This window comes from Lipotes vexillifer, unplaced genomic scaffold (assembly GCF_000442215.2).
Source record: "Lipotes vexillifer unplaced genomic scaffold, Lipotes_vexillifer_v1.1 scaffold717, whole genome shotgun sequence".
Classification (NCBI taxonomy): Eukaryota; Metazoa; Chordata; class Mammalia; order Artiodactyla; family Lipotidae; genus Lipotes; species Lipotes vexillifer.
The window spans coordinates 84,756-103,514 of NW_006798707.1; the positions used below are offsets into that span (position 1 = coordinate 84,756).

The 18,759-nt window shown below is 36.9% G+C and overlaps 1 protein-coding gene across 1 annotated transcript in view; it reads right to left on the reverse strand.

The window, feature by feature from the left end:
• ASXL2 (ASXL transcriptional regulator 2) overlaps positions 1 to 18,759 on the reverse strand; it is a 130,608-nt gene that overhangs the window by 41,772 nt on the left and 70,077 nt on the right. Inside the window, exons 4-5 of the mRNA XM_007470793.1 lie at positions 3,852 to 3,960; positions 105 to 255 (exon numbers count right to left, since the gene is read on the reverse strand). Coding sequence (XP_007470855.1) covers positions 105 to 255; positions 3,852 to 3,960 — 260 coding nt within the window. The remainder of the gene's footprint in view (positions 1 to 104; positions 256 to 3,851; positions 3,961 to 18,759) is intronic.

An 18,759-nucleotide genomic window follows, 5' to 3' on the forward strand; every position in this document is an offset into this window, starting at 1 on the left:
GGGAAAGAGACTAACTGACATGGGGTCTAGAAAAAGAGGAACTATTAACCAGGGCATTTGTCCTACAGCATTCAGTACTTTATGGAGGGATCAGGTGGATTTACCTTTCCTTTTCCACCTGCTCTTTTTTCCCTCCTTGTTGCTGCCACCATCACTGCTGCTGCTGCTGTTCTCAGAACTCTGGGAATCTGACTGACCATCACTGCTTTCTTCTGAACCTTCTGATAGCTCTTTCACCCCATCCGGCACATCTTTCTGAAAATGTAGGCATCCAATTAGGATTAATCATTACCATTTCAGCAAATAGGAATTAAATTTCTGATATGCATTGTTGTGACTTTTAATTGTGCTGATTAATTTTTAGTATTATAAAATTCAGTAGCAGAACCAGCAATAATTTCTGAATTCCTGTCATCTCTCTTCTTTGGGTCAAATTAGTTAATGCTTCCATCCATACTCAAAGATAAAAAATACACATGACAATCGTATGCAGGCACAACACAGAGGCTTAAATTGGACAAAAAACTTGGTATATTTAAATCCAGGTAAATGATGAAATGTTCAGGATAAAATCTATATAATAACAATTTTTTAAAATGTATGTACACCCATCATCCATGTAATATATATATATATATATATATATATATATATTTATGTGTATGTAAGTACCATTATGTATTGTAAATTCAGTTAAGAGTCTGGATAGCAAGTGATAGTGCATTATTTGAATCTAACTGGTTCCAAAAATTGGTTAGTAAGTAGCAAGAGTCAAACACAAAAGGAATGGTTTAAAAGAAGAAAAAAAAAAAATCACATGAATCTTTGGTTTCTGCACTGGACAGTGAGAATGCTAATCAGAAAGGACACCTGTGTCAGCCACAGTATGTGAGAGATATAACAGGGTAGTTGTAAGATCAAGAACTAGGAAATTAAGACTTTGGGGGTTTGAATTCTGGCTTTATCTTCTCCTAATTATGCAGCCTTGGTCAAAGTCTTAAACTCTCATGCCTCAGTTTCCCTGTCTATAAGATGGGGTGACAGTACCTACCTTAAAAGATCATTCTGAAATTAAATGAGTTAATAAATATAAAATGCTTAGAACAAGGCCTGGCATATGATAAGAGCTCAATAAATATTAGCTACTATAAATTTATGTAGTGTGTAAAATATATACATATAAATAAACACATTAGTGAATGTTATTTCTGAGTTATGAAACTATGGATGATTCTTTTTTCTTCTCAATATATATTTTGTTTTCCCACATAATTTATTTTTATAATCAGATAAAAAGTAATTCTGACACATGACCCTCCTACCTATAACTAGTACTCACAACATTACAGTCAAGATAGTAATCTCTGATCTAATAAGGAACTGTTTTTTTCCACTTACGTTTATACTCTAGTGCCATTTCACATGTTATACACTTTCTTAAAATACATATCCTTTCCTTCAAAATATAGGAAACTTTTATAGAGTTAGTTGCAAACAAGACCTCTTGATCTGTAAGTTCAACACACACTTTAAATACAAATATAACTGTCTTCTTTTTTTTCCGGTACACGGGCCTCACTGCTGTGGCCTTTCCATTGTGGAGCACAAGCTCCGGACGCGCAGGCCCAGCGGCCATGGCTCACGGGCCCAGCCGCTCCGCGGCATGTGGAATCCTCCCAGACCGGGGCACGAACCCATGTCCCCTGCATCGGCAGGCGGACTCTCAACCACTGCGCCACCAGGGAAGCCCCCCCTAACTGTCTTCTTAAACTTGTGATCCCTCCAGGATCAACTCATGCCCCAAATCTTAGAATCACTGCACCGCTTCTTTTACCCACTCCAAATAGTTTACGTTTTATTTCTCTAATGTTCCTTGCCTCCATCTCTTTCACCACTCTCACAGTTTAGGCCAATTATCTCTTCCAAACAATCATAACCATCCTTTTGACAAATTTTCTTGCTTTACTCTTTACTTGAATTATCTTCCTAAACATGATTTGATCATGCTATTCTCCAAAAAAACCCCTGCCGTTTCCTCAACACATACCTACCCTCCCTCCTTCACTCTCTTAACCGCTCAGTCAGGTTTTCAAAAGCCTCCAATGTTTGTTCTTCACCTAACATTTACCCCCTCCTGACTCCTTACCACACTAGCCCACACACAGATTATGGTCTAACCACTCCAATTTACTCTCAAAACCATTCTGAATCCTTTTATCTGTGCCTTTGCTTAAGCTATTCCCTTGTCCTGGAAGGCCCTTCCTTCCATTATTTATCTGCCAAAGTTCAACTCAAATTTTACAACTTTAAAACAACAGAAAAACAAACTAAATCTTCCAGATCCCTTTATTCAAGGTTAATCTTTATTTCTCTATGCTCTCACAGTACTTTACAGCACAGTGTGTTTTGTGAGCATGCAATTATTTCAGTAACTATGTGAGCTTCAAGAGATCAGGAACCATAGTTTATCCTTCTTTATAGCCTCTACAGTGTCAGGTATAGAATAGGCATTTAATAAATGTTATTAACAATATAGAAGGTCTAGAACAACTAAAACCTAAAAGAAACACAGAAAGCTCTGTGTGGGACTAGATCCCTGTAACCCTGTGAAGTTCAACAAGGTGTTTTAAAAGGAGGTATTATGGGTAAGTTAGATCTTTTTAATGTTAGTGGGCTACACACAACCAGTGAGCATAGAGATGACTACAGCCAAAACTAAAAAGGTAAGAGGGGACAGAGTCCCACATACACATGGACATAGTCATTGCATGCCAAGCATTAATTCTCCTTCTGCTGATAAATTTTCTTTGGGAAACAACCCTTGCCTCAGTTCATCTGGCTTGAGAGGGCTTAACCACACTTTCACATCAAGGGTGATCATGAACTTAAGAGTGGCCAATCAGAAGACTCCATGTGTTTGGTAACGGCAATCATTCTGGTATAGGCACATGGGCCAAGCCAAACCAATTAAGCCACATCAGAACTAACTAAAGGGCTCCTGCTTCAGTTCCTGAGACTCCTTCTCTCCAGACTTACAGATTGCAGAGTGGGGGTTGGGAGTGAAGTCATGTACGATGAGGAGAGGGCTTGCCTGAGACTGAAGCCAAAAGAAAACGGAGAGACCCATCCCTGATGACCATAATTTGAGCTCCCGAATTCAGGCTGAGTTTCCCTAGAATTTTCAGTTATGTGAACTAATAACTTCTCTGTTTCACTCAAGCTCATTTGAGTTGGCTTTTCTGTTTGTAACTGAAAGGACACTGATAAGTCAAGGTCCCTTCTTAGTGCAGAAATTAGAACTTAGCAAGTCTGTTATGGTAAAAGAACACGTGAATTCAGTCAGATATGGATTCATATTCTGGTTCTGATACTATCTGGCCAACACTGAGCAAGAAAATCCAATCTTCTGAACTTCGGCTTTCTCTATCATAATAAAGGAATAATAACCACAACTCTGAATTGTAATGGAGAATTAAATCAGAAAGTAATATAAAGCATCAAGGCTGTATACTCTACAGTAATACTCATTATTATTTAAATATGTGACACCCTTTAAAAGTCACTGGAAGTCATTTTAATTTCATCCTTTCAAAATAATACTATGGCAAAGAATGAAAAAAAAAAAACTATGGCAAAGAATGAAAAATGAAGTTACTTCTCCAATCTACCTACAGATGGTTACAGATTAATTAAAAAAAAAATGTATTGGATACAGGATTGAAAATTTTACCTCTTCCTGAAAGTAAGCTCTTCAAGAACAGAATTCTGTCTCTATGATGCAAGTATTATTTATTACACGTAGTTACTTCCTGTTTTCACTTTTAAAATGACTCCGTAACAAAAATATTTACCTTCAAAGTATACACTCCCATTCTACCTGGAACCTTATAGAAGATGCCCTCTTCACCTCGGGAGTTTGTGTGCAGCATTGCATTCAGGCATGCAAGAGGGGAAGTTCCACTGCCAAAAAAAAAGAGAGAGAGAGAGAGAGAACACAATGATTAGTTTCTGTCTCTGAATATCCTACGTAACACTGAATTAAGATAAAATTAACAAATCAACACTCATTTGACATAAACACATTTTATAAACTATAAAAAGTCTATAAATCTAGAAAGGCTGCCATGGAGAAAATGGATGTAAAATTCCTTCCCAGTTATCTAAAGAAAAAATAATTCTATAATTTTCTTAATCCCAATTTATCATCTAACATTTCAGTCAAGACAAATTTCTCTCACAGAAGCATCACAAATATATTCTCTAAAGATTCTATTTGACTTACAATTTTATTTGTTAATACACCTCAATAAAGCTGAAAAAAAAATTTTTAATCTATTTCATTTAGCACAAGCCTTAAATGTCCAGAAGTAAAACAGGGAAGAAAAAGAAAACACACACAGAAATAAATAATATTAATCTCCCTGCATACTGCTGCACCAGACTGAATCTGAGTTATGGAACAAACACATTTACATGCTCTCTTTTTTAAAATTGAGATATAATTGACATATAACATTGTATTAGTGTCAGGTGTAAAATATAATGATTCCATAGTTATCTATATTACGATGGTCTTTAGACCTATCATGAGATCACTTTAAAAGACATAAAGCAGACTTTGGAATATTCATCTTCTATGTAGAAACCTGGTTAAAAGTTTACTAATTCTAATATACATTTATCATATTTTCTAGAGTTTTAGGTATATAATAAATTATCTGTAGAAAATATACATATATCATTTTCCTTTCCTGTAATCAATTTCATTTTCCTATAGTAATATAAATGGAGATGTGTGGCATCCTTAAATTTAAAAAAAAACAACAACTCACAATATCTGAGGGATAAGGCAACTTATTTGCACATTTCCATATCTCCCTTCTCAGTTCTCTGCTGGTACTACTCAATAACCCAAAGAAGCCTACTGGAAGAGGCTGCTAGATATCTTGGGTATCTAAAGATAAGAGTTCTCTGTAGGAGAGAGCAGGACCACTGTCTTTTGGTACTGTGAAGGTGCTGAGGGTCAAAAACTGAAAAGATGGGGACTTCCCTGGTGGCGCAGTGGTTAAGAATCCGCAGGGGACACTGGTTCAAGCCCTGGTCCAGGAAGATCCCAAATGCCGCGGAGCAACTAAGCCCGTGCACCACAACTACGGAGCCTGCACTCTAGAGCCCGCGAGCCACAACTACTGAGCCTGTGTGCCACAACTACTGAAGCCCACGCACCTAGAGCCCATGCTGCACACTCGCCGCAGCTAGAAAAAGCCCACTAATAGCAACAAAGATCCAACGCAGCCATAAATAAATAAATAAGTAAATAAATAAATAAATAAATAAATAAATAAAATAGACTGAAAAGATGGAGAACAAAGAAAATAAAAGAAAACCTTTTGTTAAAGAAAATGATGAGACTTCCCTGGTGGCACAGTGGTTAACACTCCACGCTCCCAATGCAGGGGGCCTGGGTTTGATCCCTGGTCAAGGAACTAGATCCCACATGCATGCCGTAACTAAGAGCTTGCATGCCACAACTAAGGAGCCTGTGAGCCACAACTAAGGAGCTTGCCTGACACAACTAAGACCCAGGCCAATCAAATAAGTAAATAAATAAAATATTAAAAAAAAAAAAAGAGGGACTTCCCTGGTGGCACAGTGGTTAAGAATCTGCCTACCAATGCAGGGGACATGGGTTCGAGCCCTGGTCCGGCAAGATCCCACATGCCATGGAGCAACTAAGCCGGTGTGCCACAATTACTGAGCCTACACTCTAGAGCCCGCAAGCCACAACTACTGAAGCCTGCTTGCCTAAAGCCCGTGCTCTGCAACAAGAAAAGCCACTGCAATGAGAAGCCTGCACCCCACAACGAAGAGTATGCCCCTCTCGCCACAATTAGAGAGAGCCCACACACAGCAATGAAAACCCAACGGAGGCAAAAATAAAAATTAATTAATTAATTAAAAAGAAAAAGAAAAACACTGAGTATCTCCAGGCTGATTTTCAGTTATGTTTATCTAATTTAGATATTTCCATGTTAAAAATACACATAATGCAATTCTAGTCAAAACCTCCAAGTCTGTATCAAATAAACATATAAAAATTGCCAAGAAATTTCTGGGAAATAAATGATGAGAGACTTGCTTAAGAAGATATTAAAATGTACTCTAAGCACATTATTAGAATATTAGTGAATAATTAATTATTAAATTAAATAATTATTGAATAATAATAATTAAATTAGAGTTTTATTAAGCAATGTGTTTCTGGGACAGGATAAACAGGCAAATGTTCACTCTTACAGACTGCTGGTGGAACAAAATAGAAAATATAGAAACAGATCACAATAAATGTAAAAGGTACTATTTCTGTGCAGCAGGAAGAAGACTGAGTTATGACACGGTCACCTGTGGTGAGAATCTTTCTCTTCCCCTGAGCAGTATGAGAAAATAATACCTAAGACTTTCAGTCATATGACCATGAGGGAAGTATCTGGAATTTGGGTGGAACAACACAAAGGAGAGAGAAAGGAAGGGCTAGGTAAGGATTATGGAGGAAAATTCAACACCCAAAAAGGCAGAGCTGAGAAAAGAGGAAAACAGCAACATTTTTTTTTTAGCAATATTAGTTATGCCACTGTATCCAGCCTTGCCTTAAGCCAGTCCCACCTTTGGAATTTTGTTGAGGTTTTAAGTCACAAACAACCAAGAGACTCCTAAATAAAACAGTTCATTGAATAATTAATTAAATAATTATTTAATTCTCACAGCTTATATAAAAACATATTCCAAATGGATTAAAAGCCAAAATGTAAAAAGTAGAAGGAAAACAGTATAACCTACAGGATAGAGTAACCTTTCTACATAAGAAAGAAAAAACCCCAAACCACAAAAGAAAACCTTAATAACTAAATAAAAATAAAAATTTCTGTACAGGAAAAAAAATCATCAACAAATCTATACCAAGCATACCTAAAATAGCTTTCTAGGAAAATACAAACAACCAATTAGAAAAAAATAAAGGATATGAAAATGCAATATAAATGGCCAACAGAATACATGAAAAGCTGCCCAAACTTTACAGTGGTTAAAGGAAAACAAATGAAACCGAGACACCATTGGTCAGACTCGGAAAAATCAAATATATTCAGGTCTTTGTTAGCAGTACTGTACTAAGGTCAGTTTCCTGGTTTTGATATTGTACTGTAGTTATATAAGACATTACCACTGGAGGAAGCGGGGTGAGGTATCCATTTTTATAATTTCCCATGAGTTTATAATTACTTTTTAAAAATGAATTGATAAAATCCATTGCTGGCAAGGTTATGGCACTCTTATATAGACTGTTGGTGGGTCTGAAAACTGCTACCCTACCCCCGCATTTCTCAATTCTGCCTTAAGAAAGTAACATGCAAATATCCACTAAAATTAAAAATATTAGGGGCCACTGATGCAACATTCCCACTTCAATCTATCCCTACAAAAATAAGGTCACAAAGACTTATGGACATCTATGCAAGGATTAACTCCAGCATTGTTAAAAGCGTCAAAACACTAAAAATGACCTCAAAGTCAATAAGAGGATGGTTCACCATATGTTAGTAAGGTAACCAATAGGATATGAATCAGTAACAGCAACATTAACAGCAAAAGGAGTGATAAATTCCAGGAAGCATTCTGGTTAGCCCTCACAACAATCCTTTGAGGTAAGCAAAATTATGATACCATTTTTACAAATGAACAAATGAATGTATTGAGGTGTTAAGTAAGCTGTTCAAGATCACACAGTGATTAGTCAGTGGTGAAGCCAAGATTCCAGTAAGAAGAAAGAAAAGAGAAGCAGAACAGGAAAGAGACTGTTTAAAAAGAACATATAATCAAGTGAAAAGAAAACATGCTATAATCTGTAGTTCAATAACCTATCTGGGTAAAGCTTTGCCCCAATTTTTGGTATTCAATTTCAATATTAAGTACCAACTCTGTTTAGTACTGATTACTAAGTACACAATAAACTAGGGTCTGTGGGGCCAAGGAGGAAAGCTTTCTTAGTTCAAAGTCTAATGGGAAACACAGACAAGGGAATAAACTGCCACAAGCACCTGTAACCAGTGCTACCAATACAGACCTAAGTCCACAATCCCTGACCCCAAACACTTAAGGCCAAATGTTTCAGACATAAAAATCTGTTTGGATTTTAGAAAGGCAACATGATATGCCATATACTATGTAATATCACCAGAGATTAGGGGCAGCAATCCCATAACCAAACACAGTGAAACACATGAATATTCACACTAAATGGGAAAAACAAAGACTACATATAGTTTCATGTCAGTTTCAAGAGAAGGTGTTGTTGACAAATGAGGTTTGTTACCAAAAGACTAAAAAACTTTTTCAAGCATTTTGGATTTTGGAATTATAGAATGGAGAACACAGGCTTGTATATATAAAGTACTTTAGGTTAGAGAGAAAGAAACAATCTCTTCTAGGGCTTAGTACCTAGAACCAAAAACAAAACCAAACAAACAAAAAGCCAAAAAAAAAACAAACAAAAAAATCCCAACTCAACCAAACGAAAACAAAAAAAAAAACTCCTTACAGTAAAACCCATAAAAATGAAAGCAAATGGCACACATGTACATTTGGTGAAAAGATGTGGTAACAGAGATACAGACACCATCATATTTTCCTTGCAAATCCAATGTAATTTTCCTTTGAAGGAAATAAAGTTTCGAAAAACCCACAAGATACACAGAACACTATACTGTTTAAAACAATAGTATAGATTTGATTTCAAGAAAACATAAAAAACCAGAGAATCCTTGCAGAGTTTATTTTTATTAATAATGAAGCAATGGCAGAGAAGTAAAATAGGCTACACTGCCCATGATGGCAGGAATATACCTTCAAGGGAAGTAACTCCAGAATGATATAATTAAATAAAAATAACTGAATAACTTGAAGGAACAGGCATCACCTTCATGAGTGATAAAACACTGGTACTAAGGAGATCATACTGACGTAAAGTCAAGTAAATATAATACGGGCTTAAGTCCTGACACCTGTAGCAGCTGAAACAAGAACACCTCAAAATATTACATAACTATCATGAGATAATTTAGCTTTTAATTTTTTTGTCCATGCTCAGGAGACTGGTGTTGGGGCAGGGGTTGGGGGCGGCTCTCAAGGAAAGGAACAAAGGCAGTGCTGTAATTTTATGCTGATCTACCCCAGGAAGGAAACATACACAAGGCCCAAGACCAAAAGTAACTTCAGTCATGCTGTCAACAGCCTTATTTAATTCTCTCTGCAGTAAAAGTGGTTCCTTAGCAGTAGCCAGCAGGGCTGAAAAGACCTGAGGCCTATAATCACACTGCTCAGAGGAAACAACATAGTAACTCATGAAAAGAGACATCACTGTGTGGCCAAAAGAGCCAGATTTATGTATTCATACCAATGTGAATTTATATCTGAGTGTGGCCATGGGCAAGTCACTGTAAACACCCTTAATTTTCTCATCTGTGAAACTGAGGAAATACCATCTAATCTGTAATTTGTGCAGAATCTCAATTCATATATAAAGTGTATGCCACAGAGAAGTGATTCAGCAACTGTGGTAGTTACCTTAACAACTTGCTCCCCCATTCCAGTTTCATAATGTTCCAGTGTTCCCTACCTATCTCAAGTGACAGTAACTTCATTCACCCCCATCAATTCTCCACTCTGAAGCCAGAGTGACCTTTTAAAAACAAGCATGGGACACTTCCCTGGTGGCGCAGTGGTTAAGAATCTGCCTGCCAATGCAGGGGACACAGGTTCGATCCCTGGTCTGGGAAGGTCCCACATGCCGCGGAGCAATTAAGCCCGTGAGCCACAACTACTGAGGCCTGCACACTCTAGGGCCCACGTGCCATAACTACTGAAGCCCATGCGCCCTAGAGCCCACATGCCACAACTACTGAGCCCACGCACTCTAGGGCCCGCGTGCTGCAACTACTGAGCCCGCGCACCTAGAGCCCGTGCTCCACAACAAGAGAAAGCCTGCGCACAGCAACCAACCCAGCCAAAAGAAAAAATAATAATAAGTAAATAAAAACAAGTATGATCGTGCCACCTCTGCCCAGCTTAAAATTCATCCATGATATCACAATGTTCTTAGAATGAAGTCCAGAATTATCAAAGTGACCTGACCCCGCCCAACCCTCTCCACTCTGGCCTACTCTAGCCTTCTTTCCATTTTGTAACTTACAATTCTCCTGACTTCTTGGCCCTTGTACTAATTAATGCTTCTGCTTGTAATGATAACCCTGACCTTTTCTCCTAGCAAGCTCCAATTAATTCACTCTTCAGATTTCAGCCTCAATGTACCCTGTTTAAGGAAGCCATGCCAATGTTATATAGAATCCAATACTTTTCCTAAATACACATCATTTATAACTACATATATTGTAATGAAAAAGTTTTAATTTAACATGTGACTCCGTTGTGGGCCAGCCAGATTCAACAGCATGTGATTTCACTGAAGCTCTGGGAAGCAGATTCTCTCTTCTCTTCTATATTCAAACCCAAAAGCATATAAGCTCCAGGACCTACAAACAATAATTCTGCAACTATGATGGATGAGCCTGATGAAAATGGAACAAAAAAGAAGGAAGCAGAGCTGAGATACTGATCAAACTGCCAGAGCACCTGGATCAAGTTTTGCCAGGTTTTTTCACTTACATCACACAATTAATTTCCTTTGATGTTTAAGCCAGTTTACATTGCATTTCCTGTTATTTACAACTGAAAATACCTTAACTGACAAAGCATCTAGGTCGAAAGCATTCATATTGACAGAGATATGAAAAGGATGCAGAAGAAAAGTGTAGGATATTCAAAGGTAACAACTCTCTCCTACCAATGAGAAAATATGTTTATGAATCCACAGTGTATACTGAATGATGTAAGAAGAGGCCAAGTGCTACTAAACCTGTACAGACGAACTCAAGTACCCAAGATACTCAGAAATATTTATCTTAATGTTTTTCTAAATCTTAAACTTCAAGGACTAAGAAAGAATCAAGCGAAGACCTAGGCATGAAAAGCAAAAGTGGCAGAATGAATTACTGTTTTAAATTCATCATTCACTCCCTGTATCGTGCCACCTCACAGTAAAGAAAATATATTTATTTCCCTGCCCCACTGATGTTGGGCTTGGCCATAAGACTTGATCAATGAAATGATAACAGAAATGACAGAGACAGCAGCTAACATGTGTTTGCATAGTCTGACTTACTCCTGACTGCCACAAGAGCAGGCCACTGATTCCAGGAGAACAGAGAACCCACAGCCTAGAGCCAAGCCTAGGCAACAATAACTGAGCCCCAGCTCCTCTAAAGACATGAAGAAGAAAAGGAACTATTCGTTGTTATAAACCACTGAAATTAAGACTTATGCAGCAAAAACTGACTGATAAGCCCTGTATAATGCAAGGAACATCTGCCTTCTTAGCAATACTCAATACCGGACAGTAAAAAATTTATATCCAGCCAAGATGTCATTCAAACAAAGAAGCAACAGAAAGATATTAAGCCCATGAGAACTCAGGGAAAAGAATCACCCATAAACTTAAATCTAGCCAACAAAGAAATAAAAAAATTCAGGAACGGAGAAATGTTTAGAGAAAAAAAAGTAAACAGCTGCAATTATAGTGATATGAGAAACGCAAATGCTTTCTAATTTTTTCAACTTTCATTTAAAAAATGACAACACACCTTCAGAATTTTTCTATTTTCTTTTCCCTCAACTTCAGAGATTATTTAGGAATTAATATCCTAAATGAAGTATATTTATAATCTTCAGTGAAAAAATTAGCAATTTTCTTAGTTTCTTCAATTAAATGCAATAAACAATGGTTAGTCCTGGCTAGTGAATTTCAGGATATTTTGTAGTGTACATTTTTTTCATTACTGACTGACCTTTTTTAGGTCATCAGGAATCATTTTTACAAAAATATTAAACAGTCCAAAACATATGAATAAATTATTAAAACAATATAACTTCTGAAACAGAGTAAGGCTCTTTTTCAAAAATCACTTCCTTTTCACAGGACATGCTATTTAAAACAAAACAAAAATCAGAACAGCAGGTAAGGGGGCAGGGAGACTATATATAGACTGAAGTGCAAGACTTCCAAAGAGAAAAGACACAATGAATAGCAAGGTATTTGTTGACCAAGTATTGTACAAGAAGAGACACACTCAAAACGAGAGTCAGTCACAGATGCCCACAAATGCAAAGAATAGGGATACCTATATATAACATTTAAAGATCAAGAGACAAGCCAAAGATGAAGGAGCTGGGAGGATTCAGTGGTTTTAGAATGAGTATGTTTAGATTGTATCACCAAAACTTTTAATCATTTCAATTATAGGGTAATGATCGTTAGGGAGAAAATCTGCTATTCCCTTGAAGAATATCAATATAAATGCAATCATGACATTTTGATAATAACGTGAAAAGTTTGTTACATCAAAGTATATTTTCAAATAGAATTACAAAGGCTTTGCAAACCTATGACAGAACAGCTTACATGTTAAAATTTACCTTTAATCTAAAGTATGTTTGATAAATGATTCATTATACTACAAATCTGTTTAGGCACCCATGCTAAAGACTTCTCTTAATGCTGTTTGTGTAGGGATTAAACTGTTACTTTCTACTTAAGCAATAAAATAAATGAATATAATAGAAAATAATAACCCACAGAATAAGAGAAGAATCTATGAGTTCATACTAATATAAATAAATGAACCAATCAATGAACGGGTGAGAATTCTTTGCAGTGTAATTCCAACTAACAAAGAAGAAATGATGGAATTAGAAAATCACCATATGTGGCCACCACACTGCAGGCAAGTATTATCAGTGGAAGTTGTCGTGGGCATACTCTAAAATGACCCCCAATTATCATCACTTCCTGGTATATCCTGTGTAATCCCCTCCCCTTGATGTAGGTGAAACCTGTGACTTGCTTCTAACCAATACAGAATACAGCAGAGCGGGCAGAACAGTGATTACGTTATGAGAAAGACTGCAGTATCCTTGCAAAGTGACTGACTCTCCCTTGCTGGCTTTAACGAAGTACACAGGTTGGGGAGGCCCAAGTGGCAAAGAACCCATGGCAGCCTCTAGCCAACAGCCAGCTAGGAACTGAATCACCCCATTTTGATAAACCCCAAGGATCTGAATCCTGCCAACAACCACCTAGCTTAGAAGTGGTTCCTTCTCCAATTAAGCCTTCAGATAAGAACCAACACCTTGGCAGCAGCCTTGCAGAGAACCCAGTAAAACCATGCGCCCAGACTGCTGACACACAGAAACTGAGATAATAAATGTGTGTTGTTTTAAGCTTCTAAATCTATGATAATGTTGTTAAGCAGCAACAGATAACTAACAATGTGATGCTAAAACCAGTGGGAAAAGATACAATGAGAAACAAGATATTTACACAGTCTCAAAGTATCTCCCTCCACACACAAGATGTTAATTACAAAAGGGGAAAAATTATATCTTTATAGTGGAGAACCTTGGCAGACATCACACAAAATAAGGGATCGGGGTAATCAACACCAATAATGGGATAAACTGAAACCACACTCTTTTTGATATGATGTAGTGAAAATGACGTATCATTTTTGTGACATTCCTGCCAAAAATGTACAACCTGAATCTAATCATGAGTAAACATCAGATATATCCAAACTGAAGGACAGTCTACAAAATAGCTGGTCTGAACTCTTCAAAAATGTCAAGCTCATGAAAGACAAAGACTAAACGAATGTTCCCACATTAAAGGAGACTGTAAAGATACATGAAAACTAAACGTAAATGCAATGTGTGATCCTGGATTGGGACATCAGTGGAAGAATTATCAAATTTAAATAAAGCCTGTTGATTAGAAAGTAATATTATATTAATATCCTGATTTTGATAGTTACACTGTGGTTATGTAAAAGAATATACTTGCCTTTAGAAAGTATACTCAAGTGTTTAAATGTGAATGGGGCAGCATGTCTATAATTCTCAGACATTTCAGTAACACAAACTAGATATATAGATAGATAAAGTATATAAAATGTTAACATTTGTGGAATCTAGGTAAAGTTACATAAAAATTCTTTGTACTGCTCTTGCAACTTTTAAGTCTAAAATTAATAACCCAAATAAATAAATAAAAAGCTAAAAATATGCAATATATATAAGAAGTCTATAAAAACAATATGGACCAATGAAAAAGTATGAAGTGCAAGTAAGTGCTACAACATGGATTCACCTCAAAAGACCATATATTATGTGATTCCATTTATATGAGATGTCCAGAAATGGGCCATCTACAGAGACAGAAAGTAGATTAGAGGCTGGCAGTGGGAACTAGTATTAACTCTATACACGTATGAAAAATCTTACTGGGGATTACAGTGTTAGTTGCACAACTCAGTAAATTTACTAAAAAACACTGAACTGTACAGTTAAGATGGGTGAAATTTATGGTATGTACTTTACACCTCAATAAAGTTTTTAAAAAAAGATGATGTGGAAAAGAAGCGAACTTGGTTTCTCATTCATTGAACATTTACAGAATAGCTACCGTGTAACTGCACGGGGGTAAGTGCTGGTGATATAAAAAAAGAAAAAAGTGGAAGTTTCTGTAAGCACACATTCTTACATTTTAATGTAAAAATAAATGAACTGGGGGCTTCCCTGGTGGCGCAGTGGTTGGGAGTCCGCCTGACGATGCAGGGGACACGGGTTCGTGCCCCGGTCCGGGAAGATCCCACATGCCGCGGAGCGGCTGGGCCCATGGGCCATGGCCGCTGAGCCTGCGCGTCCGGAGCCTGTGTTCTGCAACGGGAGAGGCCACAGCAGTGCGAGGCCCGCGTACGGGGGGGGGGGGGGGGAGAACTGGGACTGAGCGCAGCCAAACGATATGATTTCCCAGTGTGTGCGTGCGTGCGTGCATGTGCACACACACACTATATTATCATTTAATTTATGATTAATTAACATTTACCTCCCACCAGAAAGATGACGCAAGGTGGTACAGGTTTTAAATGTTCAGTAATGTAAAAATTTTAGCCACAATTGCAAATTTGCTATCAATTCAGGAAATGAACAAAATCAGAAACTTAGGTTTAGAACTTACTAAAGATATCTTCTAAAAATTAACTGATAACCTTTCCCATAACTAATCACGCCAAATTTCTCCACTGAAAGTCTGGACATTTTCACTATTGTTTTCTTTCATTTTTAGTTTCTTTCTGGAGCTTGAGGATACAAATAAAACTGTAAGTGAAGTCTGCAAAAGGGTTCATAAACATACAAGGTCCATCAACTCTCAGTAAAAATCTTTAGCTTTCTTTATCTTGTCTAGAGCTCTTCTAATTCTATAGGTCCTTCTGGCACTCTTAAAGAATTTACTCACTTGTTACACCAATTCTGTATCATCACATTGTAGGCAGAAATTTAAAAAAATTCACACTCACATTCTTCTACAATCTTCTATCACTGCTTAGATTTTAAATTTAACAGGGCAAGATAAACATTTACTACCTTCTACAAAAATTTAAAGAAGTACCTCTGCTCATCCCCTCTTCCTTAGGCAAATGTCTTATTATTTCCTACTAATAAAATACAGTGGTTGTTTCTCCCACATTAGATAAAAATGTACCCTACTCAAATTACAACAAAATCCCACAACTTTATTGTGGTAAAATATAGATAACATAAAATTTACCATCTCAACCACTTCTAAGTGTACAGTTCACTTTCACTTAAATACATTCACACTGTTACACAACCAAGCACCAGAACTCTTCTCACCTTGCAAAACTGAAACTCTACACCCATTAAATAACTCCCCATTCCCCCCCTACACCAGCCCCTGGCAACCACCCTCTACTTTCTGTCTCTATAAATATGTCTTATACTTGAGGTCTCTCATGTAAGTGAAACCATACAATATTTGTCCTCTTGTGTCTGCTTTATTTCACTTAGTATAATGTCCTGAAGTTCATGCATGTTGTAGAATATGTTAGAATCTCCTTCTTTTTTAAGGCTGAAAAATATTCCATTGAATGTATATGCCACACTTTGTTTATCCATTCATCTGTCAATAAACATTTGGGTTGCTTCCATCTTTTGCCTACTGTGAATAATGCTGGTATGAACACTGGTGTAAAATTATCCATTCAAGTCCTTGCTTTTTATTCTTTTGTGTATATACCCAGAAGTGGAATTACTGGGTCGAATAAAATCCTACAACATTTTTTCTTTTGCGGTACACGGGCCTCTCACTGTTGTGGCCTCTCCCGTTGTGGAGCACAGGCTCCAGACGCGGCATGCGGGATCTTCCCAGACCGGGGCACAAACCCGTGTCCCCTGCATTGGCAGGCAGACTCTCAACCACTGCGCCACCAGGGAAGCCCCAAATCCTACAACTTTTAATCATTCTTTATCTTACTCTCACTTTACATAACCATCTCTCGGGTGCAAATACCTACAGACAAGAATCAGATAAAATCCACAGGTTGACAAGGAGCTTCATAGGTCATCTAGTCCATTTACCGACAGATGCTTATATATCCCCTCCTAAAACGTCATAAACAGGTTAATCATCCAGTCTTTTGCACAAGCATATAATGTGGTGGAGAATCACTATGTCCTCAAGCATTTCCAAATATTCATAAATTCTTCCTTAAGTTAAGCCAAATACATCTTCCATTTTTTAGCCCTGATTTTATGATGTAAATCAGTGGTTATCATGGTGGGAAAATTTAGGAGGATCTTTTCCTTCCTCTCTGTGATTTTCTCTGTCTAAATTTGCTAAAACGACCTTGTAATAAACTATCTTTGTAAGTGGGGGAAACAAATTTAACATTATTTCTTCACTAATCCATATGACAGCCCTTCAAGTACTTTAAGACTCTTCATGAAACCCTGAAGTCTTTTTCAGATTTTTGGTCTCTCTTCTCCTCATTGGCATTTCCTCCTCCCCTGCAACCAAGCTAAAGAAATTTAATATAAAAAAAATTTTACAATCCATCCTCAAAATTCACCAATGTCTTCCAACATTTATTATCCCCAGTTCAAGCCTTTGATAAACAGCTTTAAGGGACATCGTCAGACTAATTTATTTAATCCTAGACATACTACACTTTGCAATAGATAACCCTGCCTTATCTTGACTTTAATCCCAATCTCTTGTTCATTTTCCTGTACTCCTTCCTACAGAACAGCCTTGTCAAAACTAAGACATAATCAGCTTCCCTATCCCTGACTCAATTATTATACACTCTGTCCTTCAAAGTTCAATCCCCTGAATTTCAGTAGGATTAAATAATGGACTCAGACTTTCAAGGTTAAAAGAAATGCAGAATTATCTAGTTCCCCAAACAGATGCTTGACTAAACCCTATTTCAGGTCAATATTAAATGTAAAAAGACAATAAACTTATAAGAATCTTTCACTCATGTGATATACGTGTATCTACCCACACACACAGTAATCATTATCCACATACTAGCTAAAGCAAATCAGCACCACATAACTTTAAAATCAACAGCTGATTTGTGGCATGCTTACCTGACAGAGTACACAAAACAAAACTGAACTCAACAGCACCCTTATGATGGAAAATAGTGAGTTTAGAAATCATTAAATTAATAGTCTTGGCAGGCTTTAAATGCACTGAAAATTTTTGTATTCTTACAAACGCTTTCATTAAAATCTTTTGCTTGCCTTCCCTTGGTCATACTACCTGCAATTCTTCCAATGAGAAGTTCACTTGGGTTAACAACTAACCTACTTTTTAAAAAGAAATAACATAAATGCAGTTTTTAAATTTAAAGAGTAGCATCCGACTTATCTATCCTTTAGTGAATTAGTTTCTTCACCCTATTTTCCTCCCCAAACATGCCATGAAACAAACAGAAATAAACCCACTGGAGAAAGGGTAAAAGGGTATGCAGGAAAACTTTCAAACAGGCATTCTGGGAGAAGGAGGCCCAGTTGGGACCACAAAATGAGAAGTTTGGATTAACAGAGTAGTGAAAGGGCACGAAACAAGTAACAGTAATCTAGGAATAGTATGGAGAGGAAGGTCATAGAAACAAAAAAAGATTCTTCAGAAACTGTGCTTATACACTCTCTCTATCCTTTTAATACTTCACTATAAATCTTTATTCTCTTTCACCTTCCTATTATTGTCTTTTTTTCCCACTACTGTTTTTTAAAAAGCATGGCTTGTCCACTACCAGTAAGAAATGAGCAAAACCGCTTCAAAAGGGGAGGAAAAAAAAAAAGAGTCCAATGTTTCTATGATTTATTTTAAAGTAAATATATGGAACATAAAGTACTTGACTCCTATCTTATTTAGTCCATGGCCATTTCCACTATTCGTTCACTACAGCATGTTGCTTTTCAGTCTGATGAGAAAGTAGACTTTAAGACAAACATAGTGCTTGTCACTCTAACTACTGCATATAAAGAAGAATCAACTGCCTTTATTTCAGCTGATCAGGATGCTAACTAACATTTCTTAACTGGCTGAGCCAAGTTCCTAAACAGCCATATATCTCTGAACTAAAGATATACAGAGGGTTACATGTGAGGACATATTATCTGAGGTAAAAGAAGAATTAGTGAGGAAAACAGGAACTGAAAATAAAATACTTGTCAGTATAAGTTATAGAAATAGTCCTGAAAGAAATGAGCTAGGGAAAG